The sequence below is a fragment of the Micropterus salmoides genome, unplaced genomic scaffold, assembly GCF_014851395.1.
Source record: "Micropterus salmoides isolate LMB-PRFRI ecotype aquatic unplaced genomic scaffold, ASM1485139v1 Ms_hic_scaffold_7, whole genome shotgun sequence".
Classification (NCBI taxonomy): Eukaryota; Metazoa; Chordata; class Actinopteri; order Centrarchiformes; family Centrarchidae; genus Micropterus; species Micropterus salmoides.
In genome coordinates, this window is record NW_024044459.1 from 12,000,928 (window position 1) to 12,028,646 (window position 27,719).

General features: G+C 38.8%; 2 protein-coding genes across 2 annotated transcripts in view; both read left to right on the forward strand.

Moving 5' to 3' along the window:
• Positions 1–27,719, forward strand: part of adamts3 (ADAM metallopeptidase with thrombospondin type 1 motif, 3) — a 198,215-nt gene that overhangs the window by 114,352 nt on the left and 56,144 nt on the right.
• Positions 117–27,719, forward strand: LOC119892281 (probable global transcription activator SNF2L2). The gene is made up of 12 exons (XM_038704467.1): positions 117–155; positions 3,157–3,323; positions 5,384–5,547; positions 7,117–7,344; positions 7,694–7,771; positions 8,760–8,978; positions 10,539–10,762; positions 19,451–19,556; positions 20,192–20,293; positions 20,641–20,761; positions 22,061–22,194; positions 25,644–27,719. The coding sequence occupies exons 2-12, from the start codon at positions 3,254–3,256 to the stop codon at positions 25,677–25,679; spliced, it is 1,482 nt and encodes a 493-aa protein (XP_038560395.1). The 5' UTR covers positions 117–155; positions 3,157–3,253; the 3' UTR covers positions 25,680–27,719.

Genomic DNA, 27,719 nt, shown 5'->3' on the forward strand with positions numbered 1-27,719 from the left:
TTTTTTTTTAAGGTAGCTCAGAGACTTGATTGGAAGTCCTATCCCCAAGACAGAGCAATTTGATTGTATGATTGAGAATGATTTAAACCAGTAAATGTTCTCTGTTCTAGGAATCGTTGCTGAGCACTTGGGTTATCCAACGGCATCATAAATGGGTAAGTTACACGTTCTGATCTTTTCCATGCTGCTACTTGATTGGCAAAACCAAACTGCTGCTGCATCAGGAGTCTGTATATGTTGGTTATAAAGTGATTTGTTAACACTGCCTAGACGGTGTAACTGTGGTGGCGGCGTGCGGGGAGTTTGTTAGTGGGATGTATTTTGATAGGTTATTTCTTATTTCACCATTTTAATTCTACTTATACCTTGTTTTAGTGTTTACTAAGTGAATCTGCTCGCTTTCCCTCAGTTCTGTTTTCCGCACACACATCTACACCTCCGGTCTCGTAATGCAAACACACCGGCTTACACCTCTGTCTGTTTCTCTCTCCCTGTATGTGTCTGCTCCGCTGACTTTCTCCATCAGCAGTACATTTTAAAATTCTTTGGATTTTTCCACCCGCGACTCTGTTTTAACAGCTGCTTGTACACTGCGTGTGGAGGAAGCCTGTTAATGATGTAGACACTTATAAAAGCTAAATTAAAAACGGTTAACTGCGCTGTTATAATCTCACGGCAAACACTGTCCAGCATCTCCAGAAGCAGGCGCCATGCGCAGAAAGCAACGTGGGTTTGTTTGGGTCAATAACAACACGGCGGAAGACAGCGCTGCGGAGATTTTTCAGTCACTCCGGTCGTATTTTAGTTTTTATGAGATTGCTGAGGGAAACTTGATTGACGAAAAAACCTTATAGTGAACGCAGGGTGAGTTAACTTTTAGCTTTGGTTTGTCTCTCTGACTTGCTAACAGCGTGTAAACTGAAGCTCTCAGTGTTGCTGCTCTTGTAAAAACGCTACACGTTGTTCTGCTGCTGTGTGTCAGCAGAGTCCATTCGTCCACTGCACATGAATCTGTGTAATTTAGCTTTGTAATTGTGATTGTCGTTGACAACCTTGTTTTGTTGGCTTTAGTCATTTTGTTATATACAGATGTTTCTTTGTTGTAGCTTCCTTGTGTCAGCTACTGGCAGTGTGTAGGAGTGAGAAGCCCTTTTTGTTTGCACCCTTTTTCTCCTGTTTTTGAGATTAGAAGCCTGGTTTAGAGTCTTTTCTTTACTTTCTGTTTTAGGTTTATTAGATTGTTTTGGTTGTTGTTTTGGGCACTGCTCATCTCTGAAGCTAATGAAACTGCTAAATTGTATTTCCTGTGTTCTGGCCTTGTTTGGGAATGGGAAGAGTGGGAAGCCACACTTTTATGTTGTGTCCAGGATACCCCTAGACCTTGGGACGTAACGCACGATACGCAGTTTAGTCAACCAACCAGCATATCTAGAAACGCTACAGACTCCTCATTTTTTTGGCTCATTGCAGTTACTATCACTGTCTTCTAAAGACTTTTTTTTTTTCAAGAATTGTCCACGGGGTCATTGTATTACCTATATAATATAAAACATAAAATCTTGATAATGCACACTTAGATGATTTTCATTTGTTTACAGAAGGTATTTGCTGTTTTATTTTTTATGCAAACAAAATGGCAATTGTATTTGTAGTTTTCAATATAAAACTTGTTGAAATGGTTTCAGTGTGTGTATCAGTACATTTTAATATTTTTCAGCACATTTTTAGAATACCGTGATAATACTGATAACCGTGATAATTGTGGTCACTATAATCGTGATATAAAATTTTCATACCGTTTCATCCCCCCTACTCACGATCCATTTTGATGGTCAGATCTAAAAAATTGCTTTTAAGTGACAGCCTTTCTAATATCTTATGATTGTGGAATAAAGAAGATTCCACTGATTTTACCAGCACACGTTTTGGCTTTCATATATTTTCTAAATGATTGTGCACAGAGTCACAAACAAATTGATTGACACCCAGAATTTGTTAATTTACAACACTGTGTGCAGCGGTGGTTTGCTAATTGCTCACTGACTTTGAAACTCAACAATTTAACACCTTATGGGAGACGGCGTTCAAGTTCACGTCTGAAAAGCCAGTGTGTCAGATAATTGCTACATCTCTGCAGTGCTTAGTGCTACTTGGCAGCAGATAGCAATTATTCATAGCAGCGGATCACCTCAAACCAAACTGTGAAAATTCATGCTACAGCATTGTCACATATTATTTAACCATTTTCATTTTACTGTAATAATTTTGAGATTTGGGTATGAGCCACTGGTCTTTTTATCTCTCTGGTTTCCATATATCCACATATAGATGACGAAAGAGCAGCATTTCTTCACAAATCTACTAGAAACGGGACAGCTGTCGACCCCACAGCACAGAATCGTTCAAAAGAACGTGCAGTGGATTGAATCGAGGGCATTACATTGATTTAAATCAATAAAATACAATACATTGGTACACCTCTACCTCAAATCTATTTGTGGCTAATGAGGATTAAAAGGATTTTGCACTCAAGCTCCCCATCCAATGCTACACCAGGCAGCAGGATTTCTTTGTCACTATATGCTGGTTACAGGACTCCGAGAAGTGTGTAATCCAGTACTACTCTGCTCCTGTGGAGTGTGTGCTCACAAATACTCCAGCCTCCACTCAGAACAACCACACACACACACAAGCTATTGTGTCAAACCTTCAAATGTTGTTTTATGTAGATTTGTTAATGATATTTTGTAAAAGAGATCTTAAAGATCTAAAAATGCTTTAAAATTGAAACTGTGTAGAAGCGATCAACATTCTTAGTAATTAAAATGTGTAAATCGCTCATCTGTTCACCTATCACTGACTTTCAGAGAGGTTTCCAGGTTTGTAGCATTTATTTTTACTGATAGTTCAAATGGTTGTTGACACAGAGGGCGTTATCTGTAAAGCTGGTTGTAAAAGAATGAAACGGACTTATTGGAAGTAATGAGCTGAACAAGTGAATTGCATTGTGGGTAATGTAGAGGCCATGTTTTGACAAGGAAGAAGAATGTGTGGAATAAAAAAAGTATATGTCGTAAGATATGCCAGAGACGTTAATACTCACTATATCAGTAATAATGATTCTTGTTACATGTTTTGCCTTTTACCTCCACCCAGGCATGATCTGTATCGAGCTTCTGGGAAGTTTGAGCTCCTAGATCGCATCCTGCCAAAGCTACATGCCACTAACCACAGAGTCCTGTTATTCTGCCAAATGACCTCACTCATGACGATCATGGAGGACTATTTCAGCTACCGCAACTTTCAGTATCTGCGTCTTGATGGTGAGTTCACAACTCTACTTATGTTTAAACATTCTGTGATTATCAGGTGAAATACGAAAATTAATATAAAGAAAAATCGAATCATTCCTTTACTGTACTCAGTTTTGTCCACCTCAGCCTACTAGTGTTCCAGCGCTGCTCTCTTCACTGACACTTAGGCTCTACAGAGTGAGCATTTCACTGCATATGCAAGTGATAATTAGTGCGTGAGTGACTGTGAAAAATGACATGGGTGCACTGGTGAGACTGACTGTGTTCTGATACCCGGTTTAATCTTAGACGGATTTGCTTAACTGTGGCAGTAACACATTTATCGTGTAAGAGAGCAGTGTCCAAAACATTCATTCAGCAGCTTCCCATTTTTAGCCTGATCGTGACTTTTACCGTTTAAAATGCTAACTAATGTTAAATCTGTGAGTAACTTGATAACAGACCACATTTAAACGTGGTTGTTGGCTGTTGCTTTCTGCAAGCCCGTGTCTGTACTCAGCCAAAGATCTGTCATCTGTCAATGACGGAGAATAGTTTGTTAACGCAATCCCTGCCGCCATCTACTGGAAAGGCTTGGTCTTCTCTGAACTTGTGTGACACAAATTGGTGGAGATTCACAAATATATTTCCACTGAAAAATGCTAAATTGACATACACATGATATCATACTAGTTGTAAATCAGAGGCATAGATACAGATTTATTGATACAAATCACTCAATCACATACAGATTTAGACTTGAATACATATAAGACTTACTAATCCCATATGATACCTCTTCTCTCAGTCATATATCAATAATTTAAGCTTATCAGTTTAATAGTTTTGAACCAAGACATCCAGTATTTGGATCAAATTATGTCAGATTTAGTAGTGCTTTCACTGTTATTTCCGTGTGTCAGATTCATATTTAATCAACATTTAGGTAATTGTTTGTATCTGACTCTGAATCAGCAAATACCCAGTGTTAAATGACTGATATCCGGTTCAGGTAAAAATAAATAAATAAATAAAAAAACTTGATCTGGAAAATCCCTAATAATGATATGATACATAATGTGTGATAGAGAAAATAATTCCTGTGTAGCGAGGGAAATGCCACTCTATCGTATATTATTGCCTCCATGTCAGAGGAGGAGAATTTAAAGCTGTCCAAGCAGCCTTATCAAACCTTACAGTGTCAATGTGGTGTGTAAAACCCAAAGTATGGTCAATGTAATGCATCAACACACAATGTATTTGTGTATCAAGTGGAAAAATACTACTATAATACAAAGAATTGCTACTTTCATCCAAGTAGTCCCTACAACAAGACACATGCACATAATCTCTTGTAATCCCTTTGTGTATTTAAAAGATTACGTGTCTCTTGCTGCATTGTTCCTTGACTGCTATGTGTGAGTGACTGATGAAGAAGATGTGTTTTCCATAGCAGTGTTAGCAGCACATAGTGCTGTATGTTTTGTTTTGAGCAAACTGGACCTGTACCAAAGGTTCAGCCTCACGCCGACGTGCAATAACTCACAGTTTAGTGTGTTATGAGCTTTTTGGATGGTAATTCAGGATTTTCATAGAATCTTATAAAATGCCAAGTGAAAGGCACATAGTCAGACAAACAGTTTGTTATTCTACTTTGAGGTGAAAATCTTTTATTCACATAATTTAGTATTTTGGTCTACTACCAAAGGAAGAATCATCAGATCAAAAAGTATCATTTTGTTAATCAGCTTTTATACTATCCACATAGCACTTTGAGAAAGATATTAAATTTAGAGACTGATGCAGCTGTGCACTGTGAATCTCCTTAGCATATTTTAATCAGACATGGAATGGTTAGGATCGTTTCATCACATTTTGAACCCTGCTCAGTTACAGCCACTACATGCTCTTTTCAGACACCTCTGAAACAGTTTAATTGGTTGAAGATGAGGCACAGTACACAGGTGACATTTTTACTTTCCTGCAAACAATACACTTTGCAGCAGAAGAACAAGAAGAAGTTCAAGCAGACTTTCCAAAGTTAACTTCACAGACTGCATTTTTAAAAATGATCATGTTTGCTGTTTCAGGAACCACCAAGTCTGAGGACCGAGCTTTACTGCTGAAGAAATTTAATGAGGAAGGATCTCAGTACTTCATCTTCCTGCTCAGCACCAGAGCGGGTGGCCTCGGCCTTAACCTGCAGGCTGCCGATACTGTTGTCATCTTTGACAGTGACTGGAACCCACACCAGGTACGTTCATCAGTAGATTATGTTATCATAATCTGTAAGAACAGTACTGGTGCTCACAGTGTGAATGCATGATTATAGAAAGTGTTCAGTATGCTGTTTATAGTGTTGGCAGTTCTTGTTGAGATAAGCAGATTTAAAGGCATATTTACTGAAGAGTTGCGTCACTTTTTACTGCAGACCGACCAATGCTGCACTGTTTTTGCGGACACACACGAATGTTGTGAGACTAATGCCAGGTCAAAACAGCACGTGAAAGAGAAACACAAATTCAAATGATGAATTATAAAGTTACCTTTTCAGAGCTCTCTGCTCAGCACCACAACACAAGAGCAGCAGCAATGGAACACCTGTTATTATTTCCTGACTTCCAGTCCAATGGAGCAATTTCATTTACGATTGAAGCAGCCAGTGATACTTTTTGTTGTTTACAGAAATAATCTAGTCCAAGAGTTTAAAAGTGTTTTTCCTCCCAAATATCTCCCACACTTATTTGTATTAAGTTATTCAATCAATAATATTTCTGTTGAGCTGACAACATCAAGCTATTTAAACTTCCTTGTGGCCCGTGGCCCATCACTTTTAGTTTTTGCTCAGCACCGTGAGCCTTTATCAGTGGTCGTTAAGAACACTGAATTGAATTTGCAGAGATAGCACAAACAGACTGGCTGCTTGCTGTTAGTCTAGCAAATAAGTGATTTACTCATTTTGTGTGGTATCTCTTCAGTTTTTGTCCCCACCTTTTATTTTTCTACAACCAAAGATGGTCTAACCACACCTGTGCAACGCAAAGCAATAAAACAAAATCTAAACTCTACATTGCCCTTAACAAGATTTTAGCAAATACACTGCTCAAAAAAATGAAGGGAACACTTAAAAGACACATCAGATCTCGGTGAACAAAACACAGTTCAAGATCTTTACTGTACATTGTATAATTCGTTCAGAACAAAATTACTTAACAACAGTCAAAGGAAACCAAAGTCACCAACTGACTATGGCCTGGATACGTGATTTTCATCACTGCAGGCCATAATGTGACTCCATAGTGTCTATGACCCCCACGTGCCTGTATGCACTGCTGATAACGTCTGGGCATGCTGCTGATGAGACAGCTGATGGTGTCCTGGGGAATCTCCTCCCAGACCTGGATCAGCAAGCAGGGCATCAGTGAGCTCCTGGGGAGTCTGTGGCACTACTTGGGGGCGTGTGTTCCACCGATACATAATGTCTCAGAGGTTCTCTAGTGGATTGTGGTCTGGTTGCAGAATGTACCTGCATGTGTTAACAGATATGATGTGAGTTGACACGACACATTTGACAAGTCATTCTCCGGTATCTGCTTGGTGTGTGAGTGCTCTCACTGGCAGTAAATAAAATCTAAGCAAATATTATCTAAGCAATGTTTAACAATAAGGCCCAAAGACTAAACAGCCACCTTTAAAACAGATGTGGCTCTTAATTATTTATCTACAATAGACAGTTACTCTGGCTCTTGGTGGGTGTTAATTAATTTCCTATTTCATGATGAGGCAACTGAAATGATGTAATGTTTCTCTTTGCTGCTTCCAGGACCTTCAGGCTCAGGACCGGGCTCACCGCATCGGTCAGCAGAATGAGGTGCGTGTGCTTCGTCTCTGTACCGTCAACAGTGTGGAGGAGAAAATCTTGGCAGCTGCCAAATACAAACTCAACGTGGATCAGAAGGTCATCCAGGCAGGCATGTTCGACCAGAAGTCCTCGAGCCACGAGCGTCGTGTCTTCCTCCAGGCCATTTTAGAGCATGAGGAGCAGAATGAGGTACTGTCTGAGTTTGTAACTTATGTTTAAATTTTTATTTTTTACTATTTATCTTAGAAGAAACATCATCTCAAGACTAAGATGCAGTATTTGTGCTTCATCAGGCATTTTTATTTAATACACTTAGAAGGCCCTGAATATATTTTTCTTTTCCTTTTAGTTAAATTATGCATGCTGGTTTTGATTAAATGACTGCATGCCCACAAACAGCTGCTTAGATATGATCAGCGAGCTAACCATCCTTCATTTATAACATTACATGGTGTTGTAATGCATTCTCAGCTATTTAATTGGTATGTCATAAAATCTGTCATCATTTTATTTTGATGTTTTTTAAATGTAACTCTAGGAAGAAGATGAGGTGCCCGATGACGAAACCCTTAACCAGATGATAGCCCGCAATGAAGATGAATTTGAGCTCTTCATGGTAAGAAAAGCACAACTTTTTTGTGAGAACTAATTGACAGTTACATTCTTAAAATATGAATTTGCCAAAAGAGGAGAAGCTGACAGCTGCCCCCCCCCCCCCCGATAATTGTTGGTTGTCCTTTATGTCGAGACCATTATTCTGGTTAAGTGTCATTATTTGTTCTGGCATCTTCAGTCTTGGCAACAACTGTCAGGCACTAGCCAGGCGCTTCTTCTTGCTTTGCAAATGACTGAATTGCCATGGATACAGGACTAGTCACCGTGTCATTTCCAGTGCCACAACTTATTTTACACTAAACTGTTTGTGACATCTGTGTTTCAAATGCGTAGTACAGTTGTTCGGCCTCTTGGCTCAACTAGTTAGTTAGTTTTGCGAAACACCAGCTGAATTTCAAAATCCCTTGAGTAATGCTTGTATTTAAAAACACTACACAATCATGCTTTACTTGTTTCTGGTGGTTTTGTCACATGTTTTGTGCAAGATATCAGTTATTCATAAGCATGTTGATACAACTACCACCAAGTTGGTAACTTCTAAAAGGGAAAAACTGCTGTTATACCATTAGTGAGTATAATTCTGTGACATTGTATGATTTACTTCTACCCCGGCATGTGTGACTATTTAGTTGTTACTTAGTGGTATGTTGTAACGTTTCTCCTTGGTTTCCTTCCATGCTTTCATTTAAGTAATGCATAAATCTCAACTTAATAATCATTTATGTTATAACTAGGCCAAGTTTGAACTTACACACAGCTGGTCCATCATGCTGGCTTGTAACTCCAGTTATAATAATAATAATAGAATTAAAGCACAATGTGGCCTGATCATGTACGATTAATCCATCTTGTGATGCGGTGGTGATATCAACAGCTGCTGTTAACCCCTCAATTCCTGTAAAAATTCTGCCTTAGGTATAAAATATGGGAACCAAGGATCGTATCTGCTATTTGAGCTGATAGGATTTTCCTGCTTTTCTCCTCTGTAGCGCATGGACATGGACCGACGCCGGGAGCACGCCAGGAACCCAAAGCGTAAGCCTCGTCTAATGGAAGAGGACGAGTTGCCATCTTGGATCATCAAAGACGACGCGGAGGTGGAACGGCTCACATATGAAGAGGAGGAGGAGAAGCTGTTCGGCCGAGGATCACGCTGTCGTCGGGACGTGGACTACAGTGACACGCTGACCGAAAAACAGTGGCTACGGGTATACAAGTCAATCTGTGACATTAAAAATGGTGATAAATGTAACTGCTGTACAACTATGAAATTGGTTAACAACCTAATTTGTATTTATTGAACTACTAATTCAACTAATCTATAGTGTTATTATTATAGACTGGCCCTAATAGAAATGAAAAAGCAAGTACACTATTACATAAAATACTAATACAATAAAATGACAATAGCCTTCATATAGCAAAATTATATAATTTATATATTAAAATACCAACAGTAAACTATTAGATTAAAATAGAACTTTTTATCTCATGTTATAATATTACACTAATACACTCAATAAAACTAGTTTCTCCTCCATGTTGTAGAAAGAGCCTCTGCAGATTTCCACTGCCAGTATGTGCTCCTTCTAGCCTTCTCCTGAGAGTAACACATTCCCCTCGTTTTACTAAAGTTATTGTAATACTGTTCAGTAGTCTTATTTTCATTAGGTCGGGCTGGGTGCTGCTGGTGAATCATGAATCCGCCCTGTTCAAAAACTACACCAGCACCAATCACAGTAAAGTTTTTGTGAATAGTGATCAGTATTTTAAAAGCTGTGTCAAATTTTCAACACATCTGTTTCAACATTTTTTTCAAAATATTAAGGCCGATGCCGAGGTGTACACATACAAGGGTCTTCACTTCCATAGTCCTCCAATGGTTTCATACCATAGTTGAACACAAGGAGAAGGAGCACACACGTAGTATAAATATGTGTATAATAAATAGTTTGTTACACTCTTTGCTGTGCTCCAAATTTTTTTCATTTAGGAGCACATGTGCTCCTTGGGAAAAAGGTTAGCGTAGAGACCTGGAAAAGTTTGTTTCTTTTTCACTACCTCACTCAGCACCACAGTAGTTAATCATAGCAATCCTGTGTAATATATTGAATGACTGAGTTGCATAAACTCAATTTGGGTAATTAAAGATATAAAATGTCTGTTGGAGCGCCACACTTGTTTAGTCATTCAGTCGAGTAATCTGTAAGGTCACATTGTTTATATTTAAGACTGGCATTAACCTGGAGTTTTATTTATTTTTTATGAAGCAAAGTAACAAATTTCTTTTGTATTTTGTTTGTTTATGCTCACACTGCAAAATGTGAATCAGGCTTTTTACACATAAGTAGATTGTTAATTTTTCTTTCTTTCAATCCAAAGACCAAAATCTGCAACTCCATTTTATTGACTCAGGCTAAATAAACGTTGAGACTGAGGAATATGTTGGAAGCATTAGCTGTATTTCAGAGACGCTCTAATTAAAAGAAGAAAAATGTTTAGACACCTGCAGGCACTGCTGAAGACATTTAATGTATGCTAGTGAGCATGTCTACAGAGAAAAAAGAATACTGCAATTAGTGAAAGTACTTACTGCTGTCAAATCATTTGTTTTTGTGTTGCCAAGGGAATTGTAAATCTGATGACAGAGATGGTTAGTGAAAATTATACATTGATAGACAATGATCCTTCAATTCCACATCATATGTGGGCAAGTTGAAGCGACTGAGGATTAACCCAGTCTTTGCCCTGGCTCCTTTCAACTCCAGGCTATTGAGGATGGGAACCTGGAAGAGATGGAGGAGGAGATCCGGCTGAAAAAGCGCAAACGCAAGAGACGTCAGGACAAGGACTCATCGAGCAGAGATGACGGCGGCACCAAGGCCAAGAAGAAACGTGGACGTCCACCAGCTGAGAAACTCTCCCCCAACCCCCCCAAACTCACCAAGCAAATGAACACCATCATCGATACGGTCATCAACTACAGAGATGGGTAAGGAGATGTATTTACACATGGGGTTAAATCAGACATCCTTCTTGTTAAAGGTAGGATTTAAAGGTATCTGTTGTACTAGACTGCGTCAGTTTTAGCTTTAGCTTAGCATTAGTTTTAGCTTGCAGGACCAAAAATATGGTGACATGCATCTTTCACTACAGTATAGATGAGGAGTAACACCCACTTTTGGCCTGGGGTGGATGTGTAGACCATTTCGAGTTGTAGGTGGTCAAGTTGACAAGCCCCATGGCTGTAGCACCTCATTTTTAAACCTGCGTGTAGCACTGTAATGTACTTAAAAGATACATTTTTTTAAGTGAATTTCCAAGAAATCTGACCAGGAGATCCCATAGAACCATTTTTTTGTTGAATAGTCAGAAAATGCCATTAAAGTAAAGAGTATATTCTACAAAACATTTCACCAAAGTAGTCCAGTTTTAACCAACAGCTCAGCACCTTTGCTCCACTGTGCTGTTCAGCTGCTTCAACAGCAAACTGAGACTTGAATAAAAACGGAACAAGTAAGGGCTGCACGATTAATGTAATTCCTGGGCCGGCAGTGGTTCAGTCTGTAAGGATTAGGCTGGGAACCGGAGGGTCTCTGTGTGCGCTGCAGTCTGTGTGCAGCATGTGTCCTTAAAAACAGCCTACGTGCAATGAGAAAAATATTTTATGAGCAGTGTGTCCCCTTCCCCGCCCTGCCGCTAATCGTTCCAAACGTAGTCTGACTCGCCACCGCTCTCTGTGACAGAGACAGAGCGACATCATCAGCAGCTGAAGCAGTAAGACAGAAGAAAACAGGGAGAAGATAAGGAAGGTTTGGGTTTAGCTAGCAGACCCTTTATTGTTAGCTGTATATTACAAATCATTAAATGTTGACCAAACTGATTATTGACAAGTTACTTAGCATTAAATAAAGACACCAGTGTAGAGCATTTTGTTTGCACAAAGATGTGATGAATAAAAACAACCTCCAAAATCAAACAGCTATAACTGGTTTTAATACTCAACTAGTGGTAAAAAGTACACTATTATATGAAATTCTAATGAATGTAGTATTTAATATATTATTGTTATACTAACAGTAAACTAACTAAACATTATACTCTATATTTAATACACTCCTCCAGGTTTTGGATAGAGACTCTGCATTAGACAGATGTATTTTGAGCCTGTGCCAATATGCCTCCTCCATAGAGCAACAAGCTCCCCTTGTTCTGTTTTACTAGTTATTGTTATAAATATTGTTTAACTTTGTTCAAGTTGAGAAATACACAATTCTTTCACGCATTCCTTGAAAATTAAGAAAGTAGACTCAGTACCATTTGTTCCATTATAATTGAATCGCAAATTGCAATGTTGTCCCCAATAATCGCAGTATGACTTTTTCTTCAAATCAATTTTATGTTTATAAATAATATAATAATAATAATAATAATAATAATAATAATAATAATAATCCTTATTTGTAGAGCACTTTTCAAAAACAAGTTACAAAGTGCTTTAACAAGTGTAAAGAATAATACAAAAAAAGATAAAATAAAGTCAAATAAGATTGGGAAAAGCTCTCCTATAAAAGTATGTTTTAAGAAGGGACTTAAAAGAGTTCACTGACTCAGCCGACCTGATTTCCTCGGGCAGGCTGTTCCAGAGCCTCGGGGCCCTGACTGCAAACGCTCTGTCCGCTTTAGTTTTCAGTCGAGATTCTGGAACAGACAACAGACCTCTGCCCGAGGATCTCAAGGTACGTGCTGGTGTGTATGGGACTAAAAGGTCAGAAATATAACAAGGCGAGAGGCCATGAAGAGCTTTAAAAGTGATCAATAGAATTTTAAAGTCAATTCTAAAACATACTGGGAGCCAGTGTAATGAAGCTAAAATAGGAGTAATGTGGTCATATCTCTTTGTTCTGGTTAAAAGCCTGGCAGCTGAGTTCTGGACAGTGTGGAGTCGATCAATAGATTTTTGGGTTAAACAGGTGAAAAGGCTGTTGCAATAATCCAGGCGTGATAAGATGAAGGCGTGTAAAATGGTCTCGGTGTCCTTAAAAGTTAACATAGATCGAATTTTAGCTATATTTCTAAGTTGATAAAAACATGATTGAACAAGCTTTGTGGTGTGCTGCTCGAAATTTAAATTACTATCAAACCAAACACCAAGGTTCTTTGCCACAGGCTTAATGTGATTTACTAGGGAACCAGCAGATGGCAGTATTTGATTTGCCATCTGCTGAGACCCGATGACCAGCTGGAGGAAATTATTTGACATCCATTTTTTAACTTCACAAAGGCAGTTGTTAAGTGAACTCAGCATTCCAGGGTCTGTGGATCTGACGGGCAAGTATATTTGTGTGTCATCAGCATAAATATGAAAAGAAATGCCATGTTTATGGATAATATGTCCAAGGGGAAGCAGATACAAGGAAAACAAAATGGGTCCTAAGACCGACCCCTGAGGCACACCATATTTAACTGGACAGAACGAGGACACATAGTTGTTTACAGACACGCAAAACTTCCTATTTGACAGGTAGGATGAAAACCATTCTAGGGCAGTACCAGAGATCCCCACCCAGTGCCTCAGTCTGTCTAACATGATGTTGTGATCAATGGTGTCAAAAGCAGCGCTAAGGTCCAGGAGTACAAGGACTGAGCACATACCTTCATCAGCAGACATTAAAAGGTCATTGGTGACTTTAAGCAGGGCAGTCTCAGTGCTGTGGTACTTCCTAAAACCAGACTGAAACTTTTCAAATAATTTGTTATTTTCCAGCACAGTGAGCAGCTGTTTGGACACAATTCTTTCTAGAATCTTTGCAATAAAAGGCAGTCTTGAAATTGGTCTAAAATTATGTATGTAATTATATGTAAATAACAAGTAATTCCTGTTGGGTTTAATCATCTATTCCACGTACAATGTATCGCTGCTTCCAACCTCCACAGTCTCATGTTATTTCTTCACAAAGCTTGTTTCATGACCAATTCCAGACTAGTGTTTTAAGACTGAATAACTTCCACATTCACAGACCTTCCATCTTATCGACGACTGCCGGTAATTAACCCAAACATCTTCACTTTCTCTGTCAGTGTAAAAGTGTTCAGTTCCTACTCTGCAGTGATGGACGAGTGTTGTCCCCTGTGTCTCCTATGCACCTTAATCACTATATGAACAGACTTTAGAAAGGTTAGTTTAGTTGGAACATATTTGTATCGTAAACTGGAGCAAAAGGTATACATCCACTCCCATTAAGGCCCATTCTGTTCTTGTGGTGCTATATCTAAAAAAAAAATGTACTTGTGACAAAGAACCAAATAATTCATTTATTGAAAGCACGGCTTTCTCCCTGGTCAGCAGGGTAAAAATGAACTGACATGAAGTGCTGTCTTTGGAACAGTACAACAGTACAGTGTGATAAACATCTGTGGATTCTTTCAGTCCAGCTGTCCTGACAGTCTGTGTGTGTGTGTGTGTGTGTGTGTGTGTCTGTCTGTCTGTCTGTCTGTCTGTCTGTCTGTCTGTCTGTCTGTCTGTCTGTCTGTCTGTCTAATATTCACCTGTCCAAGAAAGAGCATGTCCATTGTGTTCCTGAAATATGCACTGAGAGACTACTATGCTGGATGTTTTCCAGGAAACTGCATACCTGCCTTTCCAGAAGTCAAATTCTTTCCTCTCCCAGCTGATGGTTGTTCATCCCAGAGCATCTCAATCATACTTTAGCTCTGGCACTTAACGAATCCCAAATTAGAATATGGTTTCTCCATCATACAAACTAATCATCCATGCTGCTTCAAGTCAAACTTGAGTGCAACTTATATTTGATTTAAGCCTCCTGTAATTTGATAAACTCATATCTCATCAGTGGAGCCGGGCAGAAGTCTCGGCTCCATTTCCTCCATAACCAGATTAAGGTGTAACTGTGTAGAGATCTCTTAATAAACATCAGTGTAATCTTAAACACAGTATGTCCCGATGAAATCCCTAGTTGTATTACCGTCTTTCTGTCACAAGCTATTAGAGGAAACCCCTCTTGTTCGAAGCCTTCGTGATCACATTTGTATTCATTCCAGCGTCTTTCACAGAAGTCAACAATTGGGTCTGTTCCCGGAGGGTCCTCCGTGGCAGGGAGGCATCACACGTAATACATCAAAGGTGTAAAAAACCCTTCTCGAGCCTACCATCCAGCTTTGAGGTTTCAGCACAGTTTACACGGTGGATGTAAGCTCACTGCACGTTCACAGCTCTGTCCATGTCCAAGTCACCTGAGATCTGCAGCTTTGAAATCAGGCTGAACCTTTAGGTGGTAGTCCAAGGGAAAGGCTAAAGTTTGGGTTTAATTTTTTTAAAGATATATTCAGGAATTTATTATTTTGATTTATACAAAACAGGTCAAAACCTGTAATAAAAAAAGCTTACTGGAACTTTGATAGTTAATTCTCTTTCCTCCTAAAGCTAATTACAAGTGAATCAAAACTCTGCTGATCTGTGTCCTTTTCTGTTTAATAAGTGGCGGGTAAAGGTCTTTAAGTAGTAAAGTAAAGTAAAGTAAAGTTTCTAAAATGGAAAGTGCAGGGACAGTTTATGGAAAAAAATCTCTGCTTCTGTTTACATATTCAGAGGTGTGGAGGATCCACATTGGTGTACACGTGTCTGAAAGACTTAATAGATGTGCCTTATATATTACAACTTACATATTGCATAATTGTAGGACACTGTTGTAGCTCTGTGTTTGTATATTTTAGTCAAAATCCTACTCGTATGAGCTTATTTGTTGTTACTTTTAGGGATGCAGCGATTACCGTATTTCTGATCACATGTTAATTTCTTTTAATGTAAACTTAACACTGTCCAAAATATCTTAGTAGAAGTCTGCTCACCCTCTCTCTCTTCCCAAATAACTACCATTTTACATTCCTCTCTCACCTCTGGTATTGTTCCCTCGTCTCTAAAATCAGCTGCAATAACTCCTATACTTAAGAAACCTGGTGCAGACCCCAACAATTTCAACAACTTCCGTCCTATTTCTAACCTACCTTTCTAAAATCCTTTAAAAAAACAGTCGCATATCAGGTCCATGCACACATGTCTGACAATAACCTCTATGAACAATTCCAATCAGGTTTCCATCCCTGCCATAGCACAGAAACAGCGCTGGTAAAAATCACCAATGATCTTCTCATGGCAGCTGATTCAGGACTACTAACTATTCTCATCCTCCCTGATCTGAGTGCAGCCTTTGACACCATCTCTCATAACATCCTACTTAACAGATTAGTCTGTATTGGTTTCACTGACACACCCTTGGACTGGTTTAAATCATATCTCTCTGGCTGCACTCAGAGCTATCCCCTGTCACTACCGGTGTTCCCCAGGGCTCTGTCCTGGGGCCCCTTCTGTTCATCATCTATCTGCTTCCTCTAGGACATATCTTTCGTAAATTTAACATCCATGCCCACTGCTATGCGGATGACACCCAGCTCTACCTGATTGATCTTCCATTTACGTAACATTAATCGCCTCCGACCATCTCTCTCACCCACTAGTACAGCCATTCTTGTTCACACACTGGTCACATCCCGCATTGATTATTGTAATTCTCTTCTCGTTGGTCTTCCTCTCAAATCCATACATAAACTTCAACTGGTTCAGAACTCTATTTCCCGTATCATCACCAGAACCCCTTCTATTAATCATATTACTCCTGTCCTTCCGCAGCTTCATTGGCTCCCAGTTAAATACCGCATTGATTACAAGACTCTGTTCCTGACCTTCAAGGCCATTTATAACCTTGCTCCTCAGTACTTCACTGACCTCCTTCATATTAACACCCCCACCCGTACTCTTATGTCATCTTCTTCTATTCACCTTACTGTACCTCCTGCTCGTTTGACCACCATGGGTCTGTCCCTCATCTAAGGAACTGTCTTCCACCAGACATCCGCAACACTGACTCACTTTCCATTTTTAAATCCTGCCTGAAAAACACATCTTTTTAATCTGGCATATCCCACGTGATCACTCTTTCTCAATCTTTGTTTCCAGTTGTTTTGTACCCTGATTTTATGAACTGGAATTATAGTTGTTAATTTTATCGATTATTGCGGTACTGTTTTATTATGTTTTGTGAGGTAACCTTGAGTGTTCAGAAAGGCGCCTATAAATAAAATGTATTATTATCTATAGAAAACTAACTTGATAGGAGAATGTGTGGTCCTCCGTGCAAACTCTGAGGCATGCGTACGCACAAACTGGAGAAATGAGAAACGGCGACTCACATGGCAGAAGGATGAAACGGTTTGAAATGAATAGGCCTACTATTGTGTAAAATAAATTTACCTCTGTATATTATAGGCTTAAAGCCTTTCTGAAAAAACAAACATCCGTTTAATTGATTTTCCCTGGAAAAAAACATCATGCAGCGCACACAAAAGAACCGTGATTTAGGATAATAAACACAAACGGAGATGTCTGTTTCTGCAAAAGAAGCCTCAAATGTGTGGTACCGTTTAATTGGAAATCATATTAATAGGCTACTTGTATACAGTGCAATTTATTCTAATAAATAAGGTGAACAGTAGGACAGATTACATTTAAATTGATGCCATTTTCAGTGCGTCAGTTGAACAAATAAGAATGAATAGATGTGTTGTGATGTTACGGTACTACTCACCAATCAGAGCAGGCAATGGGTGTGTACATTTAACAACAACAAACTCCAGCACACAGAACGGAACAATGAAATAAACAAATTATATAAACCTAGCAGTTTGGCAGGTCTGGACGCAGAATGGTCCACATCAGGTCCGGATTCTGCTGACAGAGAGAAACAAACATGAGCACATCGCTCTCAAACGCTGCCAGGTTGTTCACCAGTCAAGAGCTGTGGATCAACAGCACTGCTCTGCTGATAAATAAAAAGGAAAAGTTACGTTATGTTCTCTGGTGGACCCAGATCAGCTGTTGGCTCTAAACACACCACAGGGCTAACGCTAACGTTGCTATATGGCCGCGTTTTAATGGTTTAATGACCCGGTATGTTTGTTTTGGCGAGGAGACGACCTTGGTGGTAATTCGGCTCCCAGTAGAACCCTGTCAGGGCACTGAAGTGGAGCGGACCCAGAACAACTCTCATCAGCTGTTAGCTGTAAACACTAGCAGGACTAAAGTTACGGTATGGCTGTGTTATAACTACAGCACAACACCACTGCGCTGTAATAACGTTATGCTTTATTAAATGTCACATAATAACAAAATAGATACTGTCAGTCCAGCGACTGTTACCTAACAACAGACTTGCCTCTCATTCTCCAGCACTGGCAGTTACTCAGAACTACAGACTCCGAGGAGGACCCATAATAATTAATAAGAGGCGTTTCGCACAAAGAATATATCATTTTTAAATAGTATTGGAATGAGACCCGCGAGCAACCACATCATGCATTTAGGCAACATGCACGCAAAACTCTGCACAAGACCAGTGAATGGCAGGTGACCAGAGAGAAAATTATTTGACAATAAGCCTCAGTTTAGTTGGAAATGTAGCTAATGAATAGGGACTGCACCTCTGCAGCTTCTCAAGATTAAAGTGGAGCTACCGTGTGTAGTTTTGAACTTTTGCGCTGAACCCAGCAGCCAGCGCAGTGCAAATCACTTATTTTCTGAAAGGGCCTTTATGGAAGAACGTAGTCCTCTCAACACCTTCACTGAACATTTAACGTTACATCCTTTTTACCATCAGTCACTGAACATTTAACATTACATCCTTTTTACTGTCAGTCACCGAACATTTAACATTACATCCTTTTTACTGTCAGTCACCGAACATTTAACGTTACAAACTTTTACCTCCTCCTGTCTGTGTTGTTATAGACTTCCAGGACTACCAATTACCTGCATTTCAGTTATTAATAACACTGCACATCATTTTCACTAAAACTTAAACGTATGGATGAGAGTTGATGACGATAACAGTTCAGTTTATTCCCCTCCTCAATAACAATTTCCCCTGGGGGATAAATTTAAATTAAAGTTAATATTTGCTTTGTATTAATAATAATAAATATTATAGACGTTTAATTGTTAATGTAATTAAATATTAAAAATCAACTTCATGTACTCTTGCTGCTTGTTGTTTACCTCGCTAACTTTGAAACTGCCAACTTCGCTCCAAGCATAAACACTTCATTATTAATTGTTAATTTTTCTGTCATTGTTTGACATGGCATATATGTTACTTCTTCTGCTGCATTTTCCTGGTGGTCGATGGGTGGCTGAGGCTCAGGAGTTGGAAAGGTCCAGTAAGTGCAGGGTTTACAGTTCCTGGCTTCTCCTGTCCACATGCAGTGTCCTTGAACAAGACATTTAACCCCAGTTGCTCCCAGTGGTTAGCCTAGCGCCATGCAAGGCAACTCCACTGCGTGTGTGAATGAGAGGCAAATTATATACTAGATGCAGCCCGTTTACGAAAATGCTCTAACAGTTTCATTTAAACCGTGCATAGTTTTTCTTTTGTAGTATAAGCCCAGAATTTGAATATAATAATGTATTTGTTTATTATTTAATCATTAACAGAGGTTTGGAAAAACTGGACTTTATGGGGATTTAAAAGGTCGTTTTGAGTATTGATGTGCTTGTAAACAGGGTAGAGTATGAATTTAATAATGATGTGAAATTATTTTGTGTTATCAGGTCAGGAAGACAACTAAGCGAGGTCTTTGTCCAGTTACCATCCAGGAAGGAGCTCCCAGAGTATTACGAGCTAATCAGAAAACCCGTGGACTTCAAAAAGATCAAGGTCTGTAAACAGTTATTAACCCGAGGGATAATGATGATAGTGGGATCAAAGAGCATAGTAAAATATCTGCAAGCTTTAATTTGATAATTCTAGTGAAGAAATTGAGGCAGAATGAGCAGACAGTCAAACAATAAATATTATTTTATAGTAATAACAAATTCATGCTGTATTTTGGCAGCCAGCAGTTTTGTTTAGTTGATTGTTAGAAAATAAATCTATTGTCAAAATGTATTAGTTGTTTCAGGTTCTCTGGCTCCAGCTTCTCAAATGTGAATGTTTGCTGGTTTCTGGTTTATGAATTTAAACTAAATATTTTGTTGTTTGAACTGAGAAACAAACAAGCAATTTAAAGAGTTTGGATATTTGGGCTTTTTGAAATTGTGATGACCATTTTAATTTTTTTTATTTATTTCACTATTTTTTGACATTTTATGACCAATCAATTGATTGATTGGTCAAGAAAATAAACAACACACTAACCGATAGTATGCATAGTATTACCGAACAGTAATCTTCACACAGTAATCAAGTGTCATGTAGAAAGCGTTACATAATTTTAGAGTTTTGAGAAAGTAAGGAAAGACATTGTCAGCTGGATATCACATTAGTTGTGACTTGTGTTTTTCTGTCAACAGGATCGTGTGAGAAACCATAAATACAGGAATGTGGGCGACCTGGAGAAGGATGTGATGCTGCTTTGTCACAACGCCCAGACCTTCAACCTGGAGGGATCCCAGGTCAGAAACCTCCTGTGTGGCTCTTTCCTTGACACTGGACAAGAAATGTTGTTTTCCTTCTTTTTACAGACTGAGGCAAAAAGAAGCACTGTTTCATTTTTTTGTAGCAAATTCCTAAGGTTTGAATGGCCTCTTGCTATAGTCAAAGAGTAGGCATCAATTAAGAATAAGTGCTACTTACTCTATTTGTAGCCCCCTCCTAGCTGTTTTACACTTCTCCCATTTCTTTCTAATTAATGCTTCATCTCTTCTCTTTTATTATCCATATCCACCTTTTGCGCGGCAAGTCCTGTTCAAGGAACTTGTTTATACATCCAGTCGGGTCTTCTATTTCTTTTCGCCCACAGATATACGAGGACTCCATTGTCCTTCAGTCTGTGTTCAAGAGTGCCAGACAGAAGATTGCCAAGGACGAAGAGAGTGAAGATGACAGCGATGAGGATGACGAGGAAGAGTCAGAGGCAGAGGGTAAGACACCATTTCTAGGACGTGCATGCAAATAAACACACACACACCCACACGTGTCATCACATTCAAATTCTACTCTATAAACCCAGTGAATGCTGTTCTGGTTTGACATTCACTCCACCATCTCTATGTACCATTGTTGCTTTCAAACTGTAGCACAGAATCAATATATAATGTAACTATGTATAATGTAAGAAAAGGAATGACGTATATAATTGTAATTGCAGGACTACTGCATGAAAATTCATTCTTGAGTTTCATGCAGTAGGTCCTGTCCTTCATAGCTTTTTCTGGAACTTTCAACTCATCTTTCACAGCAGAGGAAAACTGGTTTGACATGAAGACTACAGACGTGTACCAATGGTTTTCTGAGCAGTTTTACTCACCTGCTGCAGTGCCATCCTGTCCTGGGATACTATTAAATTAACATATTCTTTTTTATTTAATGTTAGAATATTATACTAATACATACATACACTAGTGACACATCCAGCTTGTGGATAGTGTACCTGCAGTGGACAGAGGTAGATTTAGTTTGGAATCACAGAGCAATTGTGTCAATATGTGCTGCTTCAAGCCGTCTCCTCCTGATAGCAACACGCTCCCCTTGTTCTATTTTCATTATCATGTTCAGTATTCTTGTTTACATAAAGTGTGGCGTGGCCTGTGTGGGTGCTGCTGGTGTATTGTGTATCTATCCCTGGTTCAAAAAGTTGAAACCTCCACAAGCCACAATGCTCCAATCACCTCCAATGCACATCATAATTACACACAAGGAGAAGGAGCAGACACACACACACACACAAACAATATAAATATGTATGTAATAAATTCCTTGTTTAAAAAAAACTCTGTTAGTTAAACATTTTTCATTGTGCTCCAAAATGTTTTAATTTAGGAACAAATGTGCTCCTTGGGAAAGAAGTTAGTGTAGAGCCCTGTTCCCAGAGCTCAAAGTTAACAAGTTAACAAGTATTATTTTCCGACCAACAGTCGAAAACCCAAAGATGAGTTTACAATGATATAAAATACTTTCATTTGAGAAGCTGATTTTTTAATTTAAACAATTAATGTTTTTCAAAATAATCAGATGAATTTGTCTTTCAATGACTTGTTGTTTCATCTCTAAGGCCACAAATTAAGTCAGAATTTCTATGGCAGTCATAAACAGGTGATTCAGATATAATCACATACATACTTTATGTTTACTGACTCGGCGAGCAATGAGAAAACCAGTTGTGTAAGACTTGTTTGGTGGGAACTTAATTCACTCCTACTTTCCCCTTGTGCTTCATTCAGCCAAGTCGGTGCGGGTTAAGATCAAGTTGAGTAAGGAGGCGCGCAGCCATGACAAAGGCAAGAAGAGACAAAGCCGAGGGAAGGCCAAGCCGGTGGTGAGCGACGACGACAGCGACGAAGATCTCGATGACAATGTAGGTCTATCCAATTCAGCACATTTGTTTCAAACTTTCGAGCAGGTCTCCACGTGAATATATTTCTGACCGGGCAAATTGGAGAAATAAATTCACATGGAAAAGAGGAAAAGACACTAACATATATTACAACTATCAAATAATATATATAAAATTATTGGCTAACACATCTTAAGAAAGCTCACTGTAGCAGCTTATCACTAATGTTTTTTGTTTTTGTTTTTCATGGAACATGACAAATAGCGTGTTGACACAATGGAGCTCAATTCTGGTCATCATGATGAAAAGTCCCGGTGGTTTCCTTTCAGCCGTCTAATCGGCAACTGTTTCACACCTGTAGGTGCAGGCAAATTAAATTGTTGAAAACAGCAGTACTCTGAGTGATCCCAAAGATTTACAGTGAAACAAAACATCGGGTTTGTGCCAAAGAATCTCAGCAGTAAGTAATTTCCGGTTTGAAGCATATGAATTGTGATCAAGGTATTTCTTGCCAACATATATTTCTTTCACAAAGATAAGTGACTGCCGGAACCTTGTTTGTTTGGCTTTGCTTTGTTTTTTGAAGACTACAGAGGCCTCCCACAAACTCCAACAGAAATGCAATTAGGGCTGCAACTAAGGACTTTTTTAATAATCAATTTATCTCTCAAAATTTCTTCTATACATATATAATTGGACTAATCAAGTTAATTGTTTAGTTTCTAGCATTGAGTAAAAACAGTAATGGGGGAAATTAAATCCATGGCAACCACCGCTAATGTACCAATTTTCATATAATTAGCACCGCTTTTCCCATTCGTCATGCGCGTGAAAGTGCTACTGCACTGATTTGTCCGTACACACATCAGAGAGTTTAAAGTTTATCTGATAAAAGCAAACTACACAAATGTAATATTTTCCTATATTCTCACTAAATTCTGTTTTAATTTTACACACAAAATAATGATGCTACTTGTCACTTACTGTAGTTGCCTGATCTCCGTCAAACAGGTGACACATGACACTTATTCTTCACACAAGTGTTGTAGTCAAGACCGCCCAAACTGAGACGAGGGGCCTTTCTCAATCTGTGTTCTTGTCTGTACTTGTGTTCTTGTGAAACGTCATCTTTTGTGGCACAAGTACTGTCCCAATACACAAGTTTGCATTTTGGCAAGAACTGTTAAAAATCCCGAAGTGTTCTTGACACATCCATTTTACCAAGGATGCATCGGTTGGTAACTTGTGTGAATTTGACGGCACAGATATCCCAGCATTCATTTCGGCATTCAAGCGAGGTTTGAGGCGAGAAATCAACTGTGTAGATGTCGACTATTGGCAGTTTTACTAAAAATGATGGCGAATCTAAAATGTCTTTTTCTGTCATTACATTCTGAGTAATTTTGTAAGATTTTAACTTAAATCAAGAGACATCTGGATGATGTACAGAAAAATGGTGATGTAAAATAAATCTGGTCTTGTGAAACTTCAGAAAAATGATCAGAAATAGTATGAAAGGGGACTGTCTTTTCTTTATTATTATTAATATTAGACATTACATTGTTAGTGTACAGTAGAGTTGTGGTCACAGTATTTGCTTTTATTATATATACATTTTGTGTGAAATATATCTTGGTAAGTAAAAACCTACACTAAATCCAATTCTGAGCTCTTTGTTTTGGGGGATGAAGCCTGGCTGTTGCAATGCATGCAGCCTCTGTGCTGGGGGTATTGCGCAATACCAGCAAGAACGCATCGTCTCAAACCATCAGCAGCGTTGTGTGCTCGTGACATTGCAAGTTCGTCCTTCTAAGAACGACTAGCAAGAATGTTCTCCCCAAGAACACAAGTACATTCTTTGCATCCTTGGTTTTGAGAAACACCCCAAGTCAAGACCAAGCCCAGAGTTTATCGAGACCGAGACAAGACCAAGACTTTTAGGGGCTGAGAACAAGACCGAGATCGAGCGAGGGCGAGACTGATTCAAGACCAAGACCAGTTCCCCACATTACATGACACACAATAAAATGTGGAACGAGATCATAGGTACTTCTCAAATTGATCTGAAAGATCGACATTTCCAATAAAACACCGACATACAAACACTGAAAGAGCTGAAATCAACGTAAGCATCTTTATTCAACACTCCTTTTCCAAGCTTAGCCTACCATCGCGGGGACAGTCCTTAACAGTAACAACGCATTTTTATTATTTAATCAAAGTTAGGATGTTAAATCAGACAATGGAAAAGCAATTTGTTGATATTCCCAAAGGTATGGTCTTGACTGGTCTTGAAATAAAATCCCGAGTCCTCAATGTCCGAGGCCGAGACAAGACCGAGACCACCAAAAAGTGGCCTTAAGACCGGTCTTGAGACCAAGACCGTTATAAATTATTATTACCAGGGAGTCAGGGAGATTCTTTGGATTCACAGTGACATTGTGGCCTTTTGTTTCTCTGTCCAGTGCATAGTGTTGTTTGGTACCAGTTTTAGGCATTTCGATTCTGCATGTCAGTTCCTAACTTTTTACACATTTCAGTCGTGCTCCAGATTAAACTGCAGAGAGCATTTTACAGTCCATAAAAGTTAACCTTTTATACTGAAGGTAAATCAATGATGTCTATAAATTATTCTCCTATATTTTTTCTTAGATTCCCTAGAGACGCCCCTCTAGTACAGGAACTCACAAACAACACAGCCCCCCTCGACAGAAAATGCAGGACTGTTTTCAGTCTGAATCATCGGTAATGCAGAAACGTAAATCTAGTTAAAGAGCAAGACAAGTACATTTGGTGTCATTAAAAGGATATTAAATCTATAGGGATCAGAAGTTGTTTCTCCTCCATCAGATTTTGATCAGTATTCAGTGCAAGTAGGCAGCTGGGGGAAGGTTTTTATTCATGCCAACAGTGATCCTGAACCGTAGGTTGTTTTGAGGTTAATATAAACAGCTCTGCCAAAATAAGACCTTCACCAGAGCGTGCCCAAAAGCCACGTTGACACTGTGAATACAAATGTAGTGAGTGATTTCCTCAGCTGTCTTATCAGTCATGGTGGAATCTTACTGTGCATTGAATTCAAAGCAAAGTGTTTTTCTCTCTTTATCTCTCACCCCACTTGCAACAAAACCACAGATTAAAAACTGAACTATCCTTCCCGAATTTCCAAAGGGTCTTCGAAAGTCCTCATCCTCCTTCACAGCTCCCCTTCACCACCTTCTGCCCAGAAACTAGATAGACGAGAGGCTTCACCTTCAGACTTTCTTTCCTCTGGAGATCCTTCTTTCTTGTTTCAAGGTGTTGATATAACAAGCTTGTGATGACCTACAGCATCTCTTGTTTATGCTCCAACAGACAATAAACCTTCCTCACACGCCGTTCCCCCTCCCTCCTCTGGCTCTTTGTCTGCCTTTAAATCTCCCTCTCTCTTAATACACTTTTTCTCTCTCTCTCTCTCTCTTTTTCTGCAGGATCAGTCAGACAAGAGCAAGAGTGACGACGACTGAGGGCGTGAGGATATTGTTTATAGCACTTACAAACAAAAAGGACAATATCTTCCATTACTGTTCAGGTTCTGTTTTCTTTTTAATTTTACTTCATTTGTCCTCGAGTGTCTGTAGTATGCACCCCTTCTCCCACCAGCTTGGTAATGTATTACTAATAATTGATAAGCTACAGCAATACCAATCTGCTTATATTCTTGTTTTTAAGACAAATTTGTAGTATATTTTTTAACTCTGTGCTTTAAAGAAGGAAATGAAAAAGGAGAAAAAAAAGATTTGGTCATGCTATATGTGCTTTTGCTTTATTTGTACTTGCTTGCTTGTTGCACTTTTGGAAAATTAAATATATCCATTTCCTTTTTTTTAAACATATATATATATAGCTACGGACATCCAAGGTAATTTGGAGATCCACTTGTGATTTTAAAAAATGGCAATCAATTTTTGGATTCATTGTTTCACCTTGTGCAGTGCCAAATGTTGAAACGTGAGGAAATTGATTGTTCGCTAAACCCCTCCCCTGACCAGCGATTGTCCAGTTATAGCTTAATAAACGTAACTAGTTATGGCAGGCCTGCCAAGCTTTAGTTTTGTTCACATGTAGATGCTAACAGAGTTTAGGCTAACATTAGCGCCTGTGTCCTGTCTCTGCTGGATTTGGGGAAGTTTATGCTGTCAAACTTGGTTAGTTTTCATTCTCAACACCTTTTCTGTTGTAATGTTAAGAGTGAAACTTAATACTCTTTGAAAAGCTAAACAGGGTCAGATTAAATCAGAATAACAGTCTGAATCTCACATTTTTCCTTATCGTACTTACTATAGTGTAGTGCTCTAGCAGTGTAGAGCTAGATACTATGTCTATCTAGCTCTACACTGCAACACAAGAAAAATGCTTCTCCTTTATTTCCACGCCATGGATCAAAACTAGTGAGAATTTTTTGCCTGGGACCTTTTACAAGATTCACGATTTAAAACAAGTCAACTAAAACGGCTTTTTAACCAGCTCATGAAGCTGCAGCTTAATTAGCTGGCCGCCAACGATAGTTGTCATTTTAGCAAAATCGACGGTTGCCGGCTAGAAATGAGAAGTCTGCTTCTGTCCGCCTCTGTCTGAAATAAAAATAAAAAAAATTGTAAGAACTTAAACAGGAAATCTGCCGCCGTTATCATAAAAAACGTTAACGCTTGACAGCAACTGTAACTACAAGGGGCGGGGCTTAGTGAACAGTCAGTTACGAGACAACACGATTTTGAGAGTGTAAACTATTTCTGAAGTCTCAATATCTTATAGCCAGCACAACAAAATGTCAGTTGTTGCTCGATGACTTACAATTTAATTTGAAATACCATGAATGCTGAATGTGTTTTCAAACTGCTTTTATTAAGAAAAATGTAACCGTACATTATGTAGGCGGCACATCATTTAGAGAAGTCCATGTGTTTCATGTATCCTTCTAATTTTCAGTTGTTGCGTATCAGAGCAGAAGCTTTGAACTTTGTAATACTTTTCTCACTCAGAATCAATTGTTTGGGTTATTTGGATGGAGAGGCAGCAGATTTATGGGGAAACACCTTGTCTTGTTGAATAAAACCAGCATCTATCGTAGCAGTAAATGTAGCTTTTTAAAGCATCTGAAAACATGATGCGCCATCCAGATTGTAAAGAACCAAGTCTTAGCTGGATATTTGCAGAGTATCTGAGACGGGAGACAATGGCAAATATTACAAAGAAAACAGTGTTATGGATTTGAATATAACTGTTATAAATATATATAACTGTTTTAAAACAGTGTATTGATTGAAACTTTTGGATTGAGGTGTTTTTGTTCCTGTGTTAGTTTTGAGCCCTCATTTTATTGATTTATATGTTTGTAGCATGAACTCTTTTGGCAATATACTGTGTACATGCAGATATATATCATTTGCTTGCCGACTCTCCATAAGTGTGACTTATCTTTGCTTTCTTTGCACAGTGTCTTTGTGGTTGTATTGAATAGCCCAGGGCAAATAAAATCTCACAGATTTTCAGCACAAAAAATGTTA